Here is a 26,132-nt window from a genome sequence, read left to right as displayed (position 1 = left end):
GAAGGACTGATGTTGAAGCTGAAACTCCAATCCTTTGGCCACCTGATGTGAAGACCTGACTCACTGGAAAAGACCCTGATACTTGAAAAGATCGAAGGCAGGAGGAGAAAGGGACGACAGAGGATGAGATGGTTGGATGGCATCACCAGCTCAATGGATCTGAGTTTGAGTAAACCGGGAGTTGGCGATGGACAGGGAGGCCTGGCGTGCTGCAGTCCATTGGATGCAAAGAGTTGGACACGACTGAGCGACTGAACTGGACTGAGGTGGCTCAGACGGTAAAGAATCTACCTACATCTGGGAGGCCTGGGTTTGATACCTGGTTCAGGAAGATTCCCTGGAGAAGGGAATGGCAGCCCTCTCCAGTATTCTTGCCTAGAGAATCCCATGGACAGAGGAGCCTGTCGGGCTACAGTTTATGGGGTCGCAAAGAGTCATATACAACTGAGCGACTAATACATAATCTCTTCAAGGTCGCTCTCCAAAGAATCGAGGGGGAAGTTCTGAAATGCTCCCCAAATTTGCAGTACAATTTCCCCACATCACAACTGTCCAAAAATCGAGCTGTAATTAATTCAGGTGCCTTGAGGCAGAATTAGCTGCCCACTGGATTCTTTGGTAAGAAAGCTCTTTCGGGTGAAGAGAAGAGCATTTTTAAATATAAAGAGGGTAAAGAAAAATATTTGTAATCTTAAAAGAAGTCCCAGGACTTCAGTAAATCATGAATAACAGCCATGAGATTCATTTAGTAGAAAATGTATTCCTGGTTCCTGGATCACAGTGTGTAAACCTTAATAATCATATAAGCAGCTCTGGTGATTAGCTCCAGTATGATGACTTTTTTTCCCTTCCCAGTCTTCTCTTAAGCCCCTCCTGCATGCTGAAAGATGCCACGAGGACGAGTTCTGTGCTGTGGTCCAGGAGTTTCCCGAGTCACGAACTGTGAGGGATCACAGGGTTCTCAGCCGCACAGCTGGACCCCAGTCACCGGGTGCGTGGGGACATTTCCCGAGTCACGAACCATGAGGGATCACAGGGTTCTCAGCCGCACAGCTGGACCCCAGTCACCTGGTGCGTGGGGACAAGCCTCTTCTACTGCAGCTGTTATTACAGCCACTGTACTGGGGGCAGAAGCTGCCAATGCGGGCATTTGTAAGAAAGTCTTAAGTGGCTCCAGACAACCTTTTCTAAGTGAAGAGTATTTTGTAAAAGCCTACAGGAGGAAAATAGATGCTTTCTAATTTTAGAGTTGCACTAACGATGGTGTCCTTGAGGTTTTGATGGATGTTAGCGGGCACTGGTTAATGTCACCATGGGGAAATATAATTAGCATATCCGGGCACCCTGGCTGGAGACCTCTCTGTGGTCCTCCCTGCGAGTCCTAGATTTCAGTTCAGTTCAGTTCAGTCACTCAGTCGTGTCTGACTCTTTGCGACCCCATGAATTGCAGCACGCCAGGCTTCCCTGTCCATCACCAACTCCCGGAGTTCACACAAACTCATGTCCATCGAGTCAGTGATGCCATCCAGCCATCTATCTCATCCTCTGTCGTCCCCTTCTCCTCCTCCCCTCAATCCCTCCCAGCATCAGAGTCTTTGCCAATGAGTCAACTCTTCACATGAGGTGGCCAAAGGATTGGAGTTTCAGCTTTAGCATCAGTCCTTCCAAAGAACACCCAGGACTGATCTCCTTTAGAATGGACTGGTTGGATCTCCTTGTAGTCCAAGGAACTCTCAAGAGTAGACTTAGGGATTTCCAAAGGATTGCCACCCATCTAGAAAATCATTAACTTCACTTTTCTGAATACATCCGAGAAGAATTCATCCAACTCTCATCTATAGTAAAAGGAGGCTTATGACGCTTTAATAAACTTTTAGTTCCAAAAGCAAAGCAAACATTAATGTGTTCGTGTAATGCTTTTCTTTTAGAGTCTGTTTTGCTCCTTGGAATGAAACATATGACTTGTGAGATTCAAGTCATCCCCTACTTACAAGGACAATTTCTTTTATTAATGACTTATAATTAAGAAGAAGTGGCTAAACAATTAGCTTATTAGTCTGAAGAGTAAACAAAGAGCAGGTTATTCATCCATTTGCTAAGTGTTCTTAGCCTTGACGTACTTTTCACTTATTGAGAACATTTCCTAGGTTTTCTAGGGGGTTTTTTGTACCTCATCAGATGATGAAAGCCAATGCAGCTATGTATTTTCTTTAGGAGAAAGAGCAGGTAAGTGGCTACTTTTGGTCCTACTGCCTGACCTTAAGGAAGGTGCTTAGCCTCCTTGCCCTGAAGTCTCCCATCTCTGTAAAGTAAGGATGCCAGTAGCTGTCATCTACATAATGGCATTATGACCGAGGGACCCATTACAGTTTTAAGAGAAGATGCTTTATATTACTGTAGTTCACTTCCCAAATACAGAACGCTAGAAAATATTTTGGTTTCATATAAAAGCCTTCAGATGCTTTTTGGAAGATGACGATGTTCTTTGTGGTTATTAAGAGAATCTGAGCCCAAAGGCAACCTCATCTGAATGAGGTGAGCTACTAACGAGATCAACAAAAAAATTCTTAATGAGTTTTTTTTTTTTTTTTGATAGCTACATTCTACTTTTATAGGGACACAAAATAAATACTTTTTGATACAGGCCACGGCCTCTGGCTGCCACAGTCTAGCCCTGAGCTCACTGGGACTGGCTTGTCAACAGCTGAGTAGTTGAGATGCTCTGCGAGAAGATGCAGACAGAACAGAATGGAGTGAAAATGGTCCTTGGGACCAGAAGGCAAATCATTTACTGGCAACAACAGTTGAAGAGGCTGGCCAGCTCCTCCAGGGAGGCTGCCTAGAGGCCTGAAGTTCGGGGGTGCAGCTGTAGGAGGTGGGGGACGGGGCCCCGGCAGTGGCCTTCCTGGGCTGGGCTTCCTACCGAGTGGTACCGAGTGTCAGGGAGTAACTGAGAAGTAATCACTCCAGAGGCAGGGAATGGAAGTGAGACGGCCAGTAAGGCGAGGGTGTTCGGGTAACCCCAAAAGGACATCTCAATATAACAGCATGCGGCAACTGCCATTTCCAAGTTATATCCGGATATTGTTAGCAAAGGGAAGTCAGTGGCTCAAGCTGAGTTTTGCTCTAATGCCCATCGTTTCACCAGGCTGTCTGAAGCCTGGTTTTAGTGCAATGTGTTTTTAATATCATGAACTTGTGTCTGCAAAATGGGAAAGATGCATTCTTAACTACTTGGCCATACCGGTTGCATATAAGATGATCTTAAAGCCGCTACCTGCTCTGAAGGACCCTGCAGGGACCCCGCGCATTCCTTAACACCGCATTCCTCTGCACAGCACCCCTACCCTCACATCTGGACCTGTGTGAGCGAGCTCAGTGCTCCAGACTCACCCTGGGGTTCGCGGATCCTCCTGCCCACCGCAGACCTCCGGAGCACGCTCCTGCCGGAGTTGAACAGGCTGGCCAGCTCGTCCAGGGGGCTGCCCAGAGCTCTGGAGTTCGGGGGGCTGTAGGGGGCCGGGGAGGGGGCGCCAGTGGTGGTGGCCTTCCTGGGCTCCCCTCGGGCCGTCTTCCCGGGGGAATACGGGGTTTTGGGGAGGGGGCTGCAGGGCGCGCCTGCGGGGGCCGAGGTGGGCTTCGGGGGGACCCTGGGGGGCTCCGCGGGGGCCGCGAAGGGGAAGTGCCCGGGTGGCCGCGGGGCGGCGGGGGGCGCGGGCGGGGGCGTCGGGGGCGGGGAGGCTCCGTGCGGCCCCGCGAGCGTGGGGACGCCCGGGGACGCGGGCCGGTCGCCGTCCCCCTTGGGGGTTTTGGGGTGCTGGGGGGACAGGGGGCTGGAGCCCTCGGGCTGCACGGGGTACTTGAGGTTGGTCTCCAGCACCGGCAGCTTCTTCACCTCCAGGGGCGTCAAGGGCGACTCGTCGGACGCGGGGGAGCAGGTGGCCGGCGTGGGGGGGAACACGAGCAGCGGGGGCCGGTGCGCCAGCAGGTTGGGGAAGGGCGCGGGGATGCCGCACGCGTCCCCGCCGGCGCCGCCGTCCTCGGGGGCCGCGGGGGGCGACGCGCACGCCGAGCCGGCGCCCGCCCCCCGGCCGCCCGCGTCCCCGGGGGGCGCCCAGTACTTCATCTCCTCGTACACCGCCTCGGCCGGCTCGGGGCTGCCGGCGCGGCCCAGCATCTCGATGTAGACGGGCTCGGGCTCGGGCTCCGGGGGCGCGGGGGGCGCGGGGACTCCCGGGAGGCGCTGCGGGCCGCCCGCTCTGCGCCTCGCGCCCCCAGGCCCTGCCGCCCCTGGCCGGGCGCCCGAGATCTCCTCCGAGGAACCGCTGAGCTTGGTGTGGGGGCTTCGCTTGGGCTTCCGAGGGGGGACCTTCTTCATGGTGCTGTAGTCGTCGCTGTGCGGCCGGGGCCGGGTGAGAGCTGGGCCAGGGACAGAGAGGGGGCCGGAGCGTCAGCGCGACCCAGGCCCCAACCCGCGCCGGCCTGCCCCCTCCAGGGGCCCCGTCCTCCCACCCCCCAGGGTCCGGGTCTCCCCACACTCCCCGCGACTGCCCAGGAGAAAACCAGTTTTGGTCTTGGAGCTGGAGGACAAGGAGGAGGTACACTGGCCATAAGGAGACCCGGGATGCCAGGGATGAAGGGCCTGGGATGCGGCGGGGAGGGCACCGCACATCTCCCCTGGAGCCTGCTCACACCTGGGTTCTAAGGGCCTGACACGTGAGGACTGAGGACTGGCCTGACCGACCCTCAGGACTTCTAGGAGACTGCGGAGAAGGTGAAAATCAGAGACTTGGTGCCCCCTGGGTGTTTCTTATAGGAAATCCTCGGAAGCTGGGTTGTTGAAATAATCTAGGGCTTCCCTGGTGAGTCAGTGGTAAAGCATCCACCTGAAGTGCAGGAGACACAGGAGACAGGGGTTCAATCCCTGGGCTGGGGAGAACCCCTGGAGAAGGAAATGGCAACCCACTCCAGTATTCTTGCCTAAGAAATTCCATGGACAGAAGAGCCTGGTGGGCTACAGTCCATGAGGCCGCAAGAAGTCAGATATGATCGAAGCAACTGAGCAGGCACCCAGGCGAAATGAACACAACCCACCAATGAAAACAACTGCAGCATGGAGAGATTATCTTTCTAAAAAGAACTTTGTGAAAATGATGCCAAGAGTGAGTTTTACAATTAACTAACATATTTGCACTGGAAGAAGCACAAGCTGGAATCAAGATTGCCAGGAGAAATATCAATTACCTCAGATACGCAGATGACACCACCCTTATGGCAGAAAGTGAAGAGGAACTAAAAAGCCTCTTGATAAAGGTGAAAGAGGAGAGTGAAAAAGTTGGCTTAAAGCTCAACATTCGGAAAACGAAGATCATGGCATCTGGTCCCATCACTTCATGGGAAGTAGATGCGGAAACAGTGGAAACAGTGTCAGACTTTATTTTTTGGGGCTCCAAAATCATTGCAGATGGTGACTGCAGCCATGAAATTAAAAGACGCTTACTCCTTGGAAAGAAAGTTATGACCAACCTAGATAGCATATTGAAAAGCAGAGACATTACTTTGCCAACAAAGGTTCATCTAGTCAAGGCTATGGTTTTTCCAGTGGTCATGTATGGATGTGAGAGTTGGACTGTGAAGAAGGCTGAGCGCCGAAGAATTGATGCTTTTGAACTGTGGTGTTGGAGAAGACTCTTGAGAGTCCCTTGGACTGCAAGGAGATCCAACCGGTCCATTCTGAAGGAGATCAGCCCTGGTATTTCTTTGGAGGGAATGATGCTAAAGCTGAAACTCCAATACTTTGGCCACCTCATGCGAAGAGTTGACTCATTGGAAAAGACTCTGATGCTGGGAGGCATTGGGGGCAGGAGGAGAAGGGGACGACAGAGGATGAGATGGCTGGATGGCATCACTGACTCGATGGACGTGAGTCTGAGTGAACTCCAGGAGTTGGTGATGGACAGGGAGGCCTGGCGTGCTGCGATTCATGGGGTCGCAAAGAGTCAGACATGACTGAGCGACTGAACTGAACTGAACATACTTAAATCCTAACAAACAGTAGGGAAATCAAGAGTGTTATATTTCACTAAGAACTTAAGCGGGAACTGAAGTTGGAAAGAAGGACTGTATTTAGAAAAACAAAGGAGCATACTGTTGTGTATTAGTTGCTCAGTCCCGTCCGACTCTTTGCAGCCCCACCTGGACATGCAACAGCTACATGGACTGTAGCCTGCCAGGCTCCTCCGTCCATGGAATTCTCCAGGCAAGAATACTGGAGTGGGTTGCCATTTCCGTCTCCAGAGGATCTTCCCGAACCAGGGATCGAACCTGGGTCTCCTGCATTATAGACAGATGCTTTACCATCTGAGCTACTAGGGAAGCCCAAGAGCATACTATTAGAACTAATTTTGAAAGAGGCAGAAAAACTATTTAAATATGACTCAAAACTTTTATTAAAGTTAAAAATTCTAAAAGTCCTTTTCCTAATATTTTTACTATAAATCATAGTAGATTTTATTGAATACAATTTCTCTGGAAACTGAGACGCTAATTTTAGAAAATTACATACAGTTTTGCTGAAATATCAAAACTTCTCAAAAATCGTGAACTGTTTTACCAATTTGGTATTGTGCTAATCTGTAGGAAGTCTTGATCTAAATAAGCACATCTAATTTTGCTGAGTTCCTGAGTTATTTAAGGCAGGCAGCCAGGCTTTTCTGTCATTATGACTGCACATATGAGAGTCTCCACCTCACTTTGGGGGCAACAACTCCACTTTTAGGGTTAAAATGAAAGGCTCTGGAGTCAGACAGACTTGCATTCAAACTCCAGCAGGACCAGCATTCCACGCTGTTATTCATTTAGCTGTGTGTTTAACCAATACTTCTTAAGACACATCAGTGAATACACAGAAAATGTTCCCTGCCTCCTCTGCCCTCTTAGCTGAGTCAGAGAACTAAAAAAAAAAGTTATTTCTAATTCTATAGCAATTAGAACATGATATATATTATGAGGTGGGCAAATACAGGCCATAAGAGGGGGTCACAGAATTGGGTGTGTGTGCACACTTGTGGTTGTGGCATTCATGCAAATTATAATTTTAGAAGACCTCTTGGTCACATCCCTCTAAGCTTCAGAATGTGAAAGTCACTCGGTCGTGTCTGACTCTTTGCCACCCCATGGATATACAGTCCATGGAATTCTCCAGGTCAGAATACTGGAGTGGGTAGCCTTTCCCTTCTCCAGGGGATTTTCCCAATCCAGGGATTGAACCAAAGTCTCCCACATTGTAGGTGGATACTTCACCAGCAGAGCCACCAGGGAAGCCCAAGAATACTGGAGTGGGTAGCCTATCCCTTACTCCAGAGGATCTTCCCGACACAGGAATGAAACCGGGTTCTCCTGCATTGCAGGCCGATTCTTTACAACTGAGCTATCAGGGAAGCTTCAGTATAGTCATGCATAAAATGGTGATATCAGTAATTATCTCAGAGAAATAAAATGGTGTATGCAAAGGGCTTAGTTCAGACGCTGGCACTTTGTAAACATGAAACAAATGGGAGACATCCAGACGAGAATTGAAAAGAACAAAGTTAATTTTCTAACTCAATGGACATCTTTGGAGGCCAGTATTATACAGGGTTCACCAAAGCAGCCAACTTTTAAGAGCAGAAAATACCCCCAAATGCACAATTCTGTAATTAATGCGCATTATCCCGAAGGCTTTCAATGAGCTAAAGCACAGCAACTCATAAGCTTCTCCCAGAAAGTTAATGAACCAAACAAAATTTTAACATTAGTATTATAGAGTTGTTCTGAAGATCTGAATAATTTAAAGGATGTGTGGCAGACTGTATTTTCCAAAATTGCCTTCAACAATATTCTTAGTCCCTGCTGCTCTTCCAGAGCCTGGAAGCTAGAAGGACCTCTGTGCTGGCCCCATGAATAAAACATGGCGAAAGGAATGCTGCGGCTCCGCTGAGGCTTGCCGGGGCGGTGTGGCCCTGCTGGCTCCTCCTCTCTTGGGACACGTGTCTCGGTGGCCCTGATCTCTGCGGGAGAAGTCTGCGGATGCTGAAGCAGCCCTGCTGTGGGGAGGCCAGACAGAGGAGAGAGATGACAGAGCACCGTCTGCCCCAGGCCCCAGCTGTCTGCATTTCCCCAGCCCAGACTCCAGAGACCCAAAGAGCTGAGCCTGTGGGCTGTCCCGGCCCTGCTGCTGTCTAAGTACAGCTGGGAGACAGCTTGCAGGACAGGGCCTTAGCTGATGCCAGCCAACTGCTAGAGTGGAGAGAGAGACAGACCGACAGACAGACAGAGAGAGAGAAAGAGACAGACAGACAGACAGACAGAGACAGAGAGAAAGAGACAGACAGACAGACAGACAGAGACAGAGAGAAAGAGAGAGACAGACAGAGAGAAACAGAGAGCAAGACAGAGAGAGACAAATAGAGAGACAGACAGAGAGAGAGAGACAGAGACAGACCGACAGACAGAGAGAGACAGAGAGAAAGAGACAGACAGACAGAGAGAAGGAGAGAGAGAGACAGACAGGGAGAGACAGAGAGCAAGACAGAGAGACAGACAAATAGAGAGACAGACAGAGAGAGAGAGAGAGACAGAGACAGACCGACAGACAGGCGGACAGAGAGAGAGACAAAGAGACAGACAGAGAGACAGAGAGAAAGAGAGACAGAGAAGAAACAGAGACAGACAGACAGACAGAGACAGGGAGAGACAGAGTCAGAGACAGAGAAAGAAAGAGAGAGACAGAGAAAAAGAATGACAGACAGAGAGACAGATAGACACACACACACACACACACACACACACACACACACAGAGGGAGGGAGTAGACTGCTAGTCTTCGCCATTTTAAGGCACTGAAGTTTGGAGAGGTTTGTTACATAGCAGCAGACAGCTACTGCAGATACTGGAACCTGGAATGCAGTGCTACTATTCACAAGAAACGCAGACTTTAAAAGCCTGGCAGGAGCCTTGGGAAACTGGAGAAATCTTGACGGTACTGTTAGCAGAAGTGTGACCTTCAAGAAAGCTCCCGGTGAGATTTAAAGGAAAGTGAGAAAGATGCTGGAAGCGGAAGGAACATGGCCGGTTTTGCACCTTTGTGGAAAGCTTAGCAGCCCTGTCACCCGGAGCAACGCCGACACCAGCCAACACGCGTGAGGAGCCGGATGGTCTACGACAGGTCTCGTCAGTGTGTAGGAGTGGACTCCTGGGTCCCTCCACTTCCCCGTGGGAAACATGGGAATAAAGCGGTGAGCTAAAGAAAGACCAACTATTAACTGTAAAGGAGCCTGGGATTTCTGAGTTTGAAAATAAGATTGTTTCTCACTGGGCCATCCAGATAGCAGATAACTCTGAAGTTAAGAAATGCCTGGTAAGCCCAGATTAAATCCGGGGTTATTTTCAAGAAAATATGATCTGAAGGTGAAGCCAAGGTCGTAACTATGAACCACTTTATTAAGACCCAAGAAAAGGCTCTAGGTGGTGTTTCATGGATCCTTTCAAAGAAACAAAACCACAAGACACTCTAAGAATATTAGAACTGTATATATAAGATATATAACCATACAATATAAGAACCACAGTCTAAGAATATTAAGGGTATTGCCCTACAGAAATCTTCCAGGAAAAAAAAAAAAAAAGGTAGAGAGGAGGTTATCTTAAAGAGATTTGTAAATGTGGCTTTGACTAAAGGAGTGGAATTTGATTCACAGGAAACTCAACAAAGTTTTTAAGGGAATCGTATCAGCATGCAATGAGAAAGGAAGAGTCAGTACAAGATAAAGAGGTTCTGGTGCCTCAGAGTTCTGTGAGCAGGAATCAGGCTGAGAAAACGACCACCCCCCCAAACAGGACTAGCCTCTTGTAGACTAGGAAATAATATCCTAAGGTAAGCCAAGATTCCAGAGCATGGATCAAATGGCCATGGAAAATACTTTCTAGGCACCAGGACTAAATCCTAACCAAGCCACAAGCAACATGCTAGTTGTGAGGAGAACAGGTAACCTGCCTTCAATAGTTTAGGACAGTCCTAGAGGAGCTGCCTACCTAAGGAGCCTGGTCTGAGCAGCTGGGATACGTGGACCAGATTTACACGGTGGGATCTGGAACTGGGACTTGAGCTTGGTAGTGGGGTGAGGCTTTGGGGAGTTCAGGGGAGGGGTGAGTGCATCTTTGAAGCTGCAGCTCCAATACTTTGGCCACCTGATGTGAAGAGCTGACTCACTGGAAAAGACCCTGATGCTGGGAAAGATTGAAGGCAGGAGGAGAAGGGGACGACAGAGGATGAGATGGTTGGATGGCATCACTGACTCAATGGACATGAGTTTGGGTGAACTCCGGGAGTTGGTGATGGACAGGGAGGCCTGGTGTGTTGCGGTTCATGGGGTCGCAAAGAGTTGGACACGACTGAGCGACTGAACTGAACTGAATGCATCTTCCCTGGAGAAGGAAATGGCAACCCACTCCAATATGCTTGCCTGGAGAATACCACGGATAGAGTTGCCGGGCGGGCTACCGTCCATGGGATTGCAGAGTCGGCCACGACTGAGTGACTGAGCATGCACCCAGACATGAGTGCATCTTCCATGTGGGAGCGATGTGAGCTGTTTTGTCCACAGTCAGAGGCAGTCTGAATTTCCCAAAACTTGGCCACAGTCGAGTTCCCAGTCCCAGCAGGAGGTAGAATCTGTCTGGCCCATGTGTGTGCTCAGTCGTGTCCAACTCTTGTGACCCCGTGGACTGTGGCCCACCAAGCCCTCTGCCCATAGGATTCTCCAGGCGAGAATACTGGGGTGGGTCGCCATTTCCTCTTCCAGGGGGTCTTCCCGGCCCAGGGGTCGACCCGTGTCTCCTGCAAGTCTGCTATAGTGCAGGTGGATTCCTTATACCTTGGAGCCACCGGGGAAGCCCCAGAATCTACCTCATCGTTCCTACACCCAGGTGTGCTTTGGGACTGCCTGGCGGATGGATGTGGTGGGAGTGCTGCTGTGTAACTTCTAAGGCAGGCTTGTCAAAGGGAATGTACTGACCACCGGGCGTTCTCTTTCCTGGGTCATGTGCCTTGGACACGCTGACTCTGTGTGAGAAGCCCAGCCACCCCGCACCTGTCATGCTGCACAAACCAGGTGGAGAGACCCCCTAGACACAGAGACAGCCAAGCAGTCCCAGTCCTTAGACATTCAGGGGCCCCCGGAGGTGCAAGTCACCGGCTTCCAGGTGACTGCAGTTCCCACCTGTGGCTTCATGGAGGACCCTGAGTGACAGCCCTTCATGCAGATGAGCTCAGACCCTGAGACAGTAATAAAATGATCAGGCTCAGATGCTGATGCCAAGAGCTGCCCAAGAAAACCTGTCCTGTGCTGCTGTTTCACCATCCGGTGGTCACCATGTGCGGGGGGAACGTCAGCTCGCTGGGTTTAGAAACTCAGCTTCTGGGAAAAGCTCTCCGCTGGGAGCTTCTCAGCAAAGAAAAAGTGAAGTCACTGCCTGTTCTTCCCTTCCTGGTCTCTCTTTGCAAAGAACAATCCTAGACTTCTAAAAATCGTACTTTCAAATAGTTGGCTCTCGCTTGTTAATAGTTTGCAAACACATGTTAAAATTTACTGGCTCACAAGATTGTTTCCAGCTTTTCAGGCACAAAGATAGTGAGGAAAAAAAAAAAAAGCCCTGGCCAGACGACCATGTTTACTGGATGAAAACCTCTAGGAAAGGCACATGTTACGAAGAACAGGACTGGGCAGAAAGGAATCTACTTCAGGGGGACCTAACTACTGGCGTCTCTACAATTTTTGACCTTCACTCTCCGGTTGCATCTCTTTGCACTCTACAGCCTTCTGAGTTCTTCAGCAGCTTTATTTCATAAAAGAAAAGATCCTGAAGTTGATTTGTGGTCTTGTTCTTATGAATGGTGTTCACCCAACATTTCAAGCAGTGATCAAATTTCCTTCCTATCTTTTGCAGAAGACAGATAATGGTGTGATACAGTTCTAGGTGCAGAAAACTCAGTATTCCCCTTGTGGTAAAACCATGAATTTGAAATTAGTGCTAATTTACTCTAGCGCCACCACTAAAAGCCTTTGGGTACTTTGGGTAAATTAGCATAGATGCTCTGGGTTAAGGGCTTCCCTGGTGGCTCAGATGGTAAAGAATCTGCCTGCAATGCAGAAGACCTGGATTCGATCCTTGGGTCGGGACGATCCCCTGGAGGAGGGCATGCCAACCCACTCCAGTATTCTGGCCTGGAGAATTCCATGGACAATCCTGGAGAGCTACAGTCCATGGGGTTGCAAAGAGTTGGACACTACTGAGTGACTCACACTTTCACTTTCTCTGAGTTAAAGTCCCCTCCTGTTTCATCACATAAAGAATCTGCCTGCGATGCAGGAGACACAGAAGTTGTAGGTTCAATCCCTAGGTTGGGAATATCCCCTGGAAGAAGGCATGGCAACCCACTCCAGTAGTCTTGCCTGGAGAACCCCATGGACAGAGGAGCCTGACGGGATACAGTCCAAATGGTCACAAAAAGTCGGATATGACTGAACGACTAGAGACACAGGCATGCCTGTCAAAACAACACTACAATCACCAGCATCTTTACTTTGAAGAGTTGTATATGTTCAACTGAACAAAAGTGTTTAGAAGGTTCATGAAAATTTTTTAAATGTACAAAAATAAAAAATTTTTTTGTTCTCTTCAAACAAATAAAAAGTTAAAAAAAAAATCAGTGCTGTCTATAATGCCATATACAATGACAAGGAGGAACCTGGAGGTTGTTCTACTGAGCGCTGCTGCTGCTGCTGCTGCTGCTGCTACGTCGCTTCAGTCGTGTCCGACTCTGTGCGACCCATAGAAGGCAAGCCACCAGGCTCCCCCGTCCCTGGGATTCTCCAGGCAAGGACACTGGAGTGGGTTTCCATTTCCTTCTCCAATGCATGAAAGTGAAAAGTGAAAGTGAAGTCGCTCGGTCGTGTCCAACTCTTCTCAACCCCGTGGACTGCAGCCCACCAGGCTCCTCCGTCCATGGGATTTTCCAGGCAAGAGTACTGGAGTGGGGTGCCATTGCCTTCTCCCCTACTGAGTGAAGTAAGTCAGACAGAGAAAGACAAATAGCATATGGTAACAGTTATATATGGAATCTGAAAAAAAGGGGTACAAATAAGCTTACCTGTAACATGGGAGTAGATTTACAGAATTACAGGAGACAACAAACTTATGATTACCAAGGAGGTAAGGCGGGATAAGTTGGGAGACTGGAACTGACACACACACCACTGTATATCAAGAGATAAGTAATACAAGTCTGCTGTATAGCATTGGGAACTCTACTCAATGCTCTGTAATGACCTACCTTGGGAAAACAAGCTAAAAAAGAGTGGCTGTGTGGACACATATAATTGATTCACTTGGCTGTACACCTGAAACTAAGACAGCACTGTAAATCTACTAGACTCCAGTTTAAAGAAAACATCAGTGCTGTCGGATCGACTTTTGTGATGATAAGAAATTTCCCACCAGCTGCTCCGGAGTCCTTGGCACTGATGACTGAGAAACTGAACTTTTAGACTTTGCTCACTTTTAATTATTTTAAACTGAAATAGCCACTAGTGGGGAGTGGGCACTTTCTGGACACCTTTGGCTCCTGCGATGATGGCGTAAAGAGGACCACGGCCACTGCTGACGGACGGCACGCTAGACGCTGTGGATCGGAGCAAGTGAGCCCGAGTTCTAGAGCGACAGATGCCGGCCAGCACACCTGCTCTACCCAATCAGTCAGGTTACTCTTCCTATCTGTAAAGACCCACTTAAAACACACTGCCGAACGCAGGGATTCACCTGGAGCCTCAGGAGACATGTGATGGCTGTCAAGCCCTCAGGATTAAGGAAGAAGCACTAATGTGGATCGTGAAGAAGCAGCAGATTTATGGACTGGCCCTGCCTCTACGATGTGAGTTCCCCCCGGGGTGGGCCGCAGTGGGGAGACACCAAAAGCATCTCAGAACCACCTGTGAGCTGAGATTATATTTTAAGAACCTATAATTTATATAAAAGTCTTGCAAATCTAATGATATCACAGCATGTTTTTTAAACAGGCAGCATTTAGCAGCTTTCTGATTCTCCATGTAGAAGGAATCTCAAGAGTTTTACACCTGGGGTCTTTCTTGCTTCCTCTTCATTAATCTTTTTTTTTTTTTCCTGTCATTTGCTTTTATGTATATTTTTATCCCCTGTGGTTCTTGACTAACATTTTTAAATTGACATTTGCTTTCTGCTACACATAGGAAGGCTCTCAACTGCAGCCTCAATATTTTGTCTCCTTTCCCTACTGTGTGACGAGTTGGCACCTGACTTCTCCAAATTCTCAATTCCAGGGCAGGTAGACTTCTCATGTACACACAGACAGAAAGCATGTTTAGGCTTTACAGGCTATTGCAAGGCCTGTTTATACAAATTAATAGAGTTCATGGATGGTGTTCAAATTTGGTTGGGGCTCCATCTTATATACAAGATTGCAAATTTTCCATCTTGTTCAGTACTTTTTTTAAATTTATGATGCTGTCTTGAGTCTATATTTTACATTTTCCCATCTCATTGTGCTGTGCTATGCTAAGTTGCTTCAGTTATATATGACTCTTTGTGACCCAATGGACCATAACCTACCAGGCTCCTCTGTCCATGGGATTCTCCAGACAAGAGTACTGGAGTGGGTTGTCATGCCCTCCTCCAGAGGATCTTCCCGATCCAGGGATCGAACCTGCATCTCTTATGTTTCCTGCATTGGCAGGCCAGTTCTTTGCCCCTGGGAAGCTCCTCCCATCTCATTAGGCTTAGCCTTTTAGATGCTATTCTTCCTTTCCTAACATATCCCCCCGGCCCCAGTTTTGTTTCAACCACAGTGATCTGCTCTATAATCCACTGTAGAAATCTACAAGTAATACTGGGGAAGTGGGCCTGATCTACCTTCTCAGGGAGCATATTTACGACTTGCAGAGACTATAAGACCCTTCTAGTTTGTCTTGTACACTGAGAAGAAGAGGAGAAGGGCTTGCTCCTTTGGAAGGCCTTCTCTTTCTATTTATTTTCACATCTAAATCCACCTGAAGGCTCTCCTCCAGACGGTTTCTCTCATGTTTTTGCTATGTCCCATATTATCATGATGCTGAAAATACACATTTGTCCTCTTCTCCCAAAGTAATGAATTTCTCCTTCATCTTCATCTAAGCATTACTGTAACGTGACTCATACATGACAACAGCAATTAAAAAAAAATTCTCCTGAAGATCTATTCTTTCTAAAGTAACGGATGAAGAGCGTCTTTGAAGATTACTAGGGTCAAGTCCTTGCTGTGAAAGATCTCACAGACCAGATTTCTGGTCCATGGTCTGCCCATCTCCTTGGTGTCAAAGATGAACTTATGGCTTTGCTGAGCTTTTGCATTTTTGGCTCATTTATTTACCAAAGAATTTGTGTTCCCTCCTCTGTTCATGTAATATTTTCCAATGAAACCTATGCAGCCATCTCATCTAGAATCTCACCTGGCATCACCACCTCTTTCTCTATTTCCCTATGCAGCTGTGGTCTTCTAAAATACTCTGTGTATTTATCTGTCTCTTGTGTTTTCCGTCTGTCTCCCCCACTAGAGTGCAGGCCCCAGGAGGGAAGGTATCTTGGTTTGCTTCATATATTGTGCATCCTCCTGGGCCTAGAATGGGGCCTCACATTCCAAGGGTGATAGCTAAAATCTGAGAATTTGTTAAACTTTTCTGCAAAGAAGGACTGCCTCTGCATTTCATAATTCTAAAAATTAGTAATTAAGCAATAACGCCACATGAACTAACCTATGATGAGTTTACTTGAGAATAAACTGTGGTTTTGCCTAAATATGTCTAGACCACCAACGCAGAAACTTTTGTTGTCTGGTCTCCAAAATTTCACTCATTGAGCTCTGCCGAGTCATGTTTCTCCCCTGCGTGAATTGGTTCAGTTACTGTGTGCCGATAAAGCAGGCTTAATTTTTAATTAGGTTGTGATAACAGGGAAGCCGGATGAATCTCTTTAGCTTTCTAATTCGCAGAAGTTTACATGGACTAGCGACCGACTTTCTGAACTGTTCTGTTTGAGGCTCCTCATTGGATGTGGAAGTTGGGATAGGAGTGAAGGAAAGTGATATATAAGTAGCTTTTCCCTAAGAGGCTTAGAGATTTGAATTAATATTCTTTATCTTTAATGATTAAGGGGCCCCTGGCAAGCCAAGGATGGATTTAATTCTATTAAAAATATACCAGGGCGGCAGTGCTGCACGGGGCACCCAAAGGCCGGAAGTCAAGCATCCATGACCCAGCGGGGCAGCCCCTTCCCTCCCCAGGGCTAACCTTCATTCGCCGAGTCCCTCGCTGCAGCCCATAGGCAGGCGCTCACAGCCTCGTAGGAGGCGCTCAGCCGCGTGGCTGGGTCCCTCTTTGGCTTGGGCGGAGGCTGTTTCCGTGGCGACGGGAGGCCGCTGCCGTCATCCAGGCTGAACACCGAGTGCAGAGAAGGGGGCCTGGAGGGCGGACCGGCCAGGGACTGGGTCAGGCCGTCCACTGCTGCGGGGACTGAGATGGAGCTACAGTGGAGACGCCTGGGTCCGCTCTTGTCTTCAGCTCTGTGGGGAGAGAATGAACACACAGAGCCCCAGCGGAGGGACCCAGAGCCATCATTCAGATGGTAGCAGTGAAGCGGCTCAAGCACACGTCATCTCGGCTCTTGGGTAAATCAGCCTTCCCGCGAGGCTGGAGGATGCCTGCAGGGCTCCGGTACCCAGGGCCTCTAGAGGCAGCCACTCCATCCTTCCAGCCCCGCTTCCCCACAGATAAGCACGTGCGAACCTCATCAGGATTACTTCAGAAAAACATCTCACCCAAACCCAAGACGTCTCAAGGAGTGCCACATTTGCCATCAGGCATTCGCTGAGTCAATTTTTCACACTCCAATTATTAAGCAAATCAAAAAACCAGAATTTCAATCTGAATGATAATTTCTGGGAAATTCATCTTAGTAGAGAGTTACTGATGCATCAATTGCTGGGAGTTCATCACTGCTCATCCTTGCAAAAGAGTATATACTTATAATGATCAAAGATTTTCATTTTCCCTGTCTCTCTCTCTCTTTCCCTTGCCATTTAAATTCCATCAGCAATTATTTAATTATGTGCAGAATTGTTATTTTTCTTCTGTGGCTCCATCTGGTTGCCCAATGCCAAGTGAACTGCTGGTATTCAATAAATAAATAGACAAATACTTCTTCACTTAATTTTATAGCAGGCAAATGAATACATGATGAAATTGAGAAATTGGGGTGGCTGTTTAGCTCCAGCAGAGAAAATAATAAATATTATTCTGGAAGTCATATAAAATTAATAGTTATCTGGTTAAAAAAAAAATTTCCTTCTGGCTTCACATGTCAATGTAATCGTGTGCGAGGGAGATGCCAACGCGTTCATTTCACAAGGAGTCTCGGAGCATTTGTTTTTATAATTATATCTTTGTGTGGCAGAGAACCAACAGGGCTGGGATCCACTGCCGGGCAGATCAGACGCCCGTGTAGGAAATGAACGAGCTGAAGATGAAAGTGTGGCACTCGGAGGATAATTTGTTTTCCCTGTAATGTTTAATTACAGTTTTCCGTACAAAGGGAATTTTTTCAGCATTTAATCACTGAGATAGTTGAAGCTAATTAGTGAGGGACACACCACCATTTCCACTTTAATAAAAAATCATTTGACATTGCAGTCAAGGCCAAGGGGGGCAGTCATCTGCAGTGAGGAGCAACTAGATATTGCTGTGTTCCTATGGGAAAGTACCTCCCTGAGACTTTGGGAAGGTCATGTACACACTGCTATATTCAAAGTGGAGAGCAACAAGGACCCACTGTAGAGCACGTGGAGCTCAGTGTCACGTGGCAGCCTGGATGGGAGGGGGCTGCGGAGAATGGATACATGTATATGTATGGCTGAGTCCCTTCACTGCTGTTCGCCTGAAACTACCATACACTGATAATCGTCTATGTCCCAAATACAAAATAAAAAGTTAAAAGTCTGGGGAAAAACAATCTTCCTGACAGCAAATTAGGATGGAAAGGACCAGGGAGGGCTATCAGGCACAAGTATCGTCATTTGTCACAGGGAGACAAGAGCGGTGACGTGGAGAAGGACCTGGATTTCTTCACTTGTTTATTTCCAGCTCAGCATCCACCGTGAACTCTAAAAGCTTTCCCTGAAGCTTTCCTTACTGGCAAAGAAGATGAGCGAGCTTCCTAAGGGAAATATAATACAGGCCACCACCGATCAAGCTCACTGCTTTTGTGTTTTTAGAGTGGCTTCTCCATTTTGGGGGTCAAACTTTCAGACGTTTCTGTGAGTCAGCCTTATTTATATATATGACACTTGCGTAAAGATGTCGAGATCCCAGCTATACGTTTTTGCTAAGATGGAAATATTAGATGACTTAAAACTTGGTTGGTGAGGGACTTCCCTGGTGGCCCAGTGGTAAAGAATTCATCTGCCAATGCACAGGGCACGGGTTCGGTCCCCAGTCCCAGATTATCCCACATGCTGTGGGACAACATGGCCTGGGCTTCATAACTACTGAGCCAGAGCCCTAAATCCTGTGCTTCCCAACAAGATAACCCACCACGATGAGAAGCCCACTCACTGCACCTCGAGGGTAGCTCTCGATACCCGCTCACGGAAACCAGAGAAAACCAGTGCAGCAGCAAAGACCCAGCACGGCTGATAAAGAACGAAATAAAAAATTAAAAAAAAAAATCTTGGTGCTGGAGGTGGCAAATGATACAGGCATTAGTGTAGCAATTATTTCACGTGGCCTGAACTAACACACAGAGCATCCGTTTTCTAGAAGGAAAGCTCAGGCAATGTATCCTTTCAGACGTCAGGAGGTTTCACTTTACACAGTGGGCATGCGTACATGAGTGTCTTCTCCCTATGGTCACGTGTGATTGAACTTTACATTAAGAGCTATCAGCACTGGGACTTCCTTGGGGTCCGGTGGTTAAGACTTCGCCTTCCCAAGCCACGGGGTGTGGGTCTGATCCCTGGTGAGGGAGCTGAAATCCCACGGGCTTCGTGGCCAAAATACCGAAATATGAAACAGAAGCAATATTGCAACAAACTCAGGGAGGACTCTAAAAATGGTCCATATAAAAAACCCATATTTTGAAGAGCACTATGGGCATTTTCTTGCTCCCCCCACCCTGATGAACCACATGGGTGATGGGAGCTGGACACCGCCCGCCTTTACCTTTTGGAGCCTTCCTCCTGCTTGCCCCTGGCCTCCAACTTCTCTCTGTGGAAAGCAGCGTTCATCTCGTTCCGAAGCCGGTCATTCTCGCGGGCGATGTCCGAGGCGTTCTGAACAACCAGGGCGTCGTAGGTCTTCAGCCCCAGGTCCTCTGTGACCTGCAGGAAGCTGTTGATGGATGTGACCTCCTGCTGCCGTATGCTCCTTTTCTGATGCAAGTGCTGGCGGGCTAAAAATCCTCTGACCACTTCAGTGAAAGAACACAACGGTGGGTCAGAAATCCAGACGTACACCAACAAGCCACAGATACATCATGTCTAAAGAATAAGTGTTAGCTGCTCAGTCGTGTCTGACTCTTTGTGACCCCATGGACTGCAGCCCGCCAGGCTCCTCTGTCCATGGGATTCTCCAGGCAGGAATATTGGAGTGCAGTTGCCATTGCCTCCTCCAAGGGATCTTCCTGACCCAGGGATCAAACCCAGGTCTCCCACATTCCAGGCAGAATTTTTACCGACTGAGCCACCAGGGAAGCTCTAAAATAAAATATTCTTCACCCAGTCTAGGACTTTACTAAAACATTCTAATGTTGTCTTAAAAAAGATACCCACACTTTTAGGAATGACAGGAATGGAGGTAAAAACCCTTACCCTGACTGGGCAGGTAATATCCTGACAAAGCTCCCTCCTTCTATGGTAACACAGTCTGGACATTGATGGAAGGAAGTCCAAACCCCAGAGAATTCTGGGTGTGTCCCAATGCACCAACTGCATTTATCAGATTATAACAGAAACCTCTGAGGCCCCTGGAAGTAGTCTCTGAGAATGTCATGCACATACTGGTCACAGGACTGGGATTTAAGTCGTAGAAAAAACAGCTCTGCATTTAAGGCTCTGGGAAGAGATTGTGTAGAAATATGGGGCATCCTTCTGCTTTCTGGGGAAGCAGGGCTAGAAAAACATGCAAGAATCAGGGGAAAAACAGGTGGGTGAACACACTTTGAAATCACTAATATGTCAGTAACAAATGTAAGACTTGCAAAGAAAAATCATGCCTGCTGTTCAAAGGCACTGCCACATGCCAGGATCCCATCCCATCTTTCAAGGCCCAAACTCAACGATCACTGATGTACCCATCCCTTCATTCTGTGGGCTTTCCAGGTGGCACTAGTGGTAAAGAATCTTCCTTCCAAAACAGGAGATACAAGAAACACGGGTTTGATCCCTGGGATGGGAAGTTTCCCTGGAGAAGGAAATGGCAACCCACTCCAGTATTCTTGCCTAGGAAATCCAATGGGTGGAGGAGCCTGGCGGGCTACAGTCCATGAGGTTGCAAAGAATCTGACACGCCTTAGCAACTCAACAACAAGAAATCTTCATTTTGTACCCAAAGAAACAGAAGCTTACTGAGGTTAAGAAAATTCCTCCAAGGAGACATGGCCAACCAACAGTAGAGGCCAGGGTTCGAATCTCTGCTCTTACGAGGCCAAACTCCATCATGCAGCCCTGGAGACATGCTCTGGAGCTCTCCAGATGGGTCACAACAGGGAAGGTGTAAGGAAGTGTGTTTGGGATTAATACAAGGAAGACATTTCAAACAATGAGCAAAGCTGGTCAATGGATCAGGCATGTCATGGGAAAAAGGGTCAGTTCCCAGTCCCTGGGCAAGTTAAAAACAGGATGGGCCCTGCTCAGGGAGGCTCTGACAGGTGTGGGGGGTGGGGTGGGGGAGTGGTTTCCAATAGTTGCCCAGATGCGTCTCTTCCCAGTCTAAGTTTCTAAGACCAGAAAGAGTTGTTTGGATTATAGGAAGAGCTATAATTGTAGGGAAAATTAATGTGGGTATGTGCTCAGTCGCTCAGTCATGTCCGACTCTTTGCAATTCCCATAGACGGCAGCCCACCAGGCTCCCCGTCCCTGGGATTCTTCAGGCAGGAATACTGGAGTGGGTTGCCATTCCCTTCTCCAAATGTGCTATAAAGACACTTTATTCTCCTCTGTAGGGAGGAAATTACCCTGCAAAACATTAAGTGTTTTAAAATATTTCCTGGCTATGGGAGGACAAATGTGTAGGTATCTACATATGTCTAGGATATTTACTGAGATACCTTGACTCTGTTCAAATTGTTAATCAGCCATATCACAATACAAAATGTTTTTGGTTAATAAAAATAAATTAAAAAAATTTTTAAAGGGTGGGAAGGTGGACACAACTTTCTACAATTATGGCTTCAGAGGCAAAAAATACACAGATGTCTAAAATGCTCAAGGGCTCTTTTTTCTCAGACGGCAATACTAAATGTTTAGTTACTTTGAAATGCGGTTGTATTAAGTTAACTGTAGAAACAGTCATGCTGAACTAATCTAAAAGAGAAAAAGATTAAACAGTGAGAGGTACAATCAGACTTCAGGAATATAAAATGCAGAATAAAACGCAGAAATATTAACCATGTGACAGGCACAGGGAGAGAGAGAAGCAGAAAGCCTCAAACTGGCCAGTTGACTCGCTCATTTGAAAAAGAGAGACTGTGACGTTTTGGTAGCTGAAGGGGAGGGTATATTCAAGATGTTTAATCTCTCAGAATAAAGAGATGGTTAACGTGGACAAGCCAGACTTCTGACCTCCGACTACAGAAGGACAATTCACTGGATTTGTGTTCACCCGGGAATCCTCTGTCTGCTGTTCAGACTCTGTTTTCCTGCACTTCACGCCAGTGATCATCAAAAAATTTTATTAAAATTGTTATAGGAGTTGCTAAATTGTGGCATCTTTACTACGAGACAACTAATGAACTAAATCTGCCACAAATAGGTAATTGATTGTCTCTTTCTGACAATTCCATGCAGGGTAAAATGAAGGTATACAGTCAGAGGAAAACTTCTGTTGGGAATAATCTGTAATTGAAATGATTAAACTTAAGGAAGTTACAGCTTTCTTCCACCTAATATTTACAAGGAAAACCTGAGAACTCTTGAAAAACTGGAAATGACTCCAGATGCTATAACTTCTGAGTGAATTTCACATGTGCAAAAAGGACCTAAGCTATGGTTCCAAGAGATGTAAAAATAAAAATCAGTAAGTAAATACTTTGCATTGAAGAGCCTGTAAATTAAAAAAAAAATGCTTTTACAGCCATTATTTCATTTATGCGACAGAAAATTATGGTTTTTATCTTGGTGCCATTTTTAAAAACCCATTCTCGATTTTTATCATTAGAGCTAAGGAAAGAACCACGGTTCTGCTCATTTCTTGTTTCAGCTCTGCAGGGCTCAGAGACTTAACACTGGTAACCAACCCGAGGAGGCACTTCTAGTGGGCACCCCTGCTGGAGGGCAGAGTGCACAGTCCTCTAATTACACGTTCCAGGAGAACGTTCATGCTAGTTGCTCAGTCGGATACAACTCTTTGAGACTCCATGGACTGTAGCCTGCCAGGCTCCTCCGCCCATGGGATTTCCCAGGCAAGAATACTGGAGTGGGTTGCCATTTCCTCCTTCAGGGGATCTTCCCAACCCAGCGATCGAACCCAGGTTTCCCACATTGCGAGCAAACTCTTTATCATCTGAGCTACCAGGGGAGCCCTGAAAGAGTGATGTGTATAACAAGGGGGTGACTCCACAGCCCAGGGCCTAGCATACTCAGTCCCACCTCCAGCCCGAGGCTACAAATACACGTTCAGATTCAGCGGGTCTGGGGCAGGCGGGGCCTGAGACTCTGCATTTCTCACCAGCTCCCAGGGGATGCCAGGTCTGACCACACAAACAGGAACTGCAAAGGTGGTGGTCAAGAGTGGACCTGTGAGCCCAGCCTTTCCCTACACTGTGTATATAAGCTATATGTGTGCTTAGTCACTCAGTCGTGTTCGACTCTTTACAACCCCATGAACTGTAGCCGACCAGGCTCCTCTGTCCATAGGATTCTCCAGGCAAGAATACTGGAATGAGTTGCTACTTCCTTCTCCAGGGGATCTTCCCAACCCAGGAATCGAATCTGCGTCTCCTGCACTGCAGGCAGATTCTTTAACATCTGAGCCACCAGGGAAGTCCGCAAAGGAGGCCAGACCAGCCTAACCCAGACAGAAGCAAGGAGTGCACATAGCTGGGAGTTGGCCCTTTCCTCACCAGAGGCTCCTCCCACCACCCCGATCTCCAGGCTGGTCAAAGTGACCTCAGGGGACCAGGCAGAGAGCCTGCCATGTGGTCTGGGGTTTGGAGGAGTGGCTGCCAGAGGCTGACTGCAGGAGTAGCCCAGGAATCTGAATGCAGAGCTGCACCCAAGTGTCACATGGGGCTTTTTCCCCCCACTGCAGGTGTGGAGGTGCCTTATTCTTGTCCTGTGTTTCTTGCAGGATCAACAAACTAGTTATTTTCAAGGTGTGCATGTGTGCGTGATCAGTCACTTCAGTCGTGTCTGACTCTTTCCAACCCCATGGACTGTAGCCTACCAGGCTCCTCTGTCCATGGGATTTTCCAGGCAGAATATTGCCATTTCCTCCTCCAGGGGATCTTCCCAAACCCAGGGATCAAACCCTTGTCTCCTGTGTCTCCTGCATTACAGGAGCATTCTTTACCCACTGAGCCAACAGGGAAGCCCATTTTCAAGGTGAGGGATGCATCCATTAAAAGATACGTATATTCCCTCTTCCAAATGATGGCTTAGGTGACAATGAGGCACAGAACTGCAGATGGAATGACCATGGAATAAAGCACACTCTGATATAGAAACAGGTAAACAGCCAACTTAGCCACAGTGCTTTCTGAACTCCGGAAACCTATTTATTTGCCCAAAGGTGGTGCCATGGGATGGATAGACGTAGGGCCATGGCAGGGTCCTCTCTAACGTAGGTCCCCCAAAGATTTAAATGTGGGGGTTCACTCAATGGTTTGTATTTCACAGTTCAGCAAAGTTCAGAACTGTGACTGCACTGTGACTGTGAAATGTGTGACTGTTACCTTTTTGGCAGGTGATAATTTTTCTCTGCAGCTGGCGGCACAGATCGTTCAGCTGGCTGGCGTGCCAGTATTTCAGGAACACTTTCCGAACTCCAATCTAAAACGCAAACAGCAGGGAGACATTTAGCAGCAGGAAGATGCCAAAATAACAACGGGAAAATATTCAGGCAAGAGATTTTTTTTTTTTTTTTCTTTTCAGAAAAGGATTAGCAGGAGCAAAGCTAACAAAAGTAATTCCAGTACCTCCTCTGTTTTTTTAAAACATTTTTCCACTTAATCAAAATCTCAAAGCTTTTGCCCTAATAAGTATGTTTTCTGTATGTAAGCAGTGTCACTAACGTTTGCAAATACCCATCCACTGCAGTTGGGGTGGCTGCGCCAGGCAGTCGAAAGGAAAACACTGGTCTTGACTCTTTACTGGAAGATACAACCATTCCCATGAATGAATTCCTAAGTTCCAGAGCTAAACTCTTATCTTTCCTCTTTTTCAATCCTTTTCTTTCCTCAACTCACAGTAAGGAGGGCAAGTCTGTGAAAAGGGAAAAAAACCAACAAACAAAAAGACCATAAACAAAACCTACTTAAAGCTGACACATGGAACTGTTTCATGGCAATGATTTTTTCCTACTATTCCATGTATTATTATAAACCAAGTGTTTACGCAACTGCAACTATAGAACTTCAGCACAAAAGTAAAGCATCTCCACACAGTCGTCTCTGAGCAATAATCTCGAGGTCTGCCTGAACAGTAGCCATACCATGAGCATCCTTATCTAGGGTTTGAAAAACGGAGTTTAGGCATATTACTGAATCAGCTTCTACTGAAAGCTCTGGTGGTATACAAGTTGGCCCAAATGTTCCACTATTGATGAAGACAGCTGCCAAAGAATGTTCTTAAAAACACATAACAATAAGCCACAGCCGTGCATTTTCACGATAATTTTCTGGTGTGTTATGTTTATTTTCTCAGAATTCACAGGACTGGGGTAGGTGTGAGGACTGTCCTTCAGAATGGAAATGCTTACAGTCTCTTCGGGGAAGCAGAAGTGAATCAGTGCAGAAGAGCCTGGGAAATACTAAGATGAAGGGGCTGTGGATGCTCAGAGATGATGTCCTGTTAGATAAGAAAAAACACGGCCTGGGCAGACCTTGTGATACTGTTCATGGTCATCTCCTTAGCACTGGAGACAAGCACCATGGAACACGTGCTCCCAAGCATGGGCTGTGAGCACTGACACGCTGACCCTTGAAGCCTGTGGCCGACCTCACAGGGACACGAGGCTGGCACAGGTCTAAACACCATTAGGTATCAGAGAGGCTGACAGGTCAGACTGGTTATCAGACTGCAGAGCCTGAGGTGATGTTATGAAGCTTTTCACATGGAAGCTGAGTTGACTCCCAGACATACTTTGTCACATTCCAGAGATCAAACCAGTCAAGCCTATGGAAATCAACCTGGAATATTCCTTGGAAGTACTGATGCTGAAGCTGAAGTTCCAATACTTTGGCCACCTGATGCGAACAGCCAACTCTTTAGAAAAGACCCTGATGCTGGACATGATTGAGGGCAGGAGGAGAAGGGGACGACAGAGGATGAGGTGGTTGGATGGCATCACTGACTCCATGGACATGAGTTTGAGCAAACTCAGGGAGATAGTGAAGGACAGGGAAGCCTGGCGTGCTGCAATCCAATGGGGTTGCAAAGAGTCTGACATGACTTGGCGACTGAACAACAACAGTCTTTCCATCTAGCCCTCCTGTAGGCCAGTTTGCTGTGTTCATGAAACAGTTTTGCAAGAGATTGAGACCTAAATCTTGCATTACAGCAGTTGAGCTAGCTCTTTGAACGGGCAGGGAAAGCCCTC

General features: G+C 47.5%; 1 protein-coding gene and 1 non-coding gene across 4 annotated transcripts in view; both read right to left on the bottom strand.

Annotated features, from left to right (window-relative positions):
* The window catches only part of MYO16 (myosin XVI), a 517,433-nt gene that overhangs the window by 54,281 nt on the left and 437,020 nt on the right, over positions 1–26,132 (bottom strand). For all 3 annotated transcript variants that reach the window (XM_061435364.1, XM_061435363.1, XM_061435362.1), the window contains exons 29-32: positions 24,268–24,364; positions 19,320–19,566; positions 16,395–16,666; positions 3,394–4,419 (exon numbers count right to left, since the gene is read on the bottom strand). In XM_061435364.1, coding sequence (XP_061291348.1) covers positions 3,394–4,419; positions 16,395–16,666; positions 19,320–19,566; positions 24,268–24,364 — 1,642 coding nt within the window. The remainder of the gene's footprint in view (positions 1–3,393; positions 4,420–16,394; positions 16,667–19,319; positions 19,567–24,267; positions 24,365–26,132) is intronic.
* TRNAY-AUA (transfer RNA tyrosine (anticodon AUA)) lies at positions 6,304–6,375 on the bottom strand. The gene has a single exon. It is a non-coding gene; the product is annotated as a tRNA-Tyr (tRNA).

Source organism: Bos javanicus, chromosome 12, assembly GCF_032452875.1.
Source record: "Bos javanicus breed banteng chromosome 12, ARS-OSU_banteng_1.0, whole genome shotgun sequence".
Taxonomy (NCBI): Eukaryota; Metazoa; Chordata; class Mammalia; order Artiodactyla; family Bovidae; genus Bos; species Bos javanicus.
Note: the sequence above shows the minus strand (reverse complement) of the source record. Positions and strands in the feature narration are given on the sequence as shown.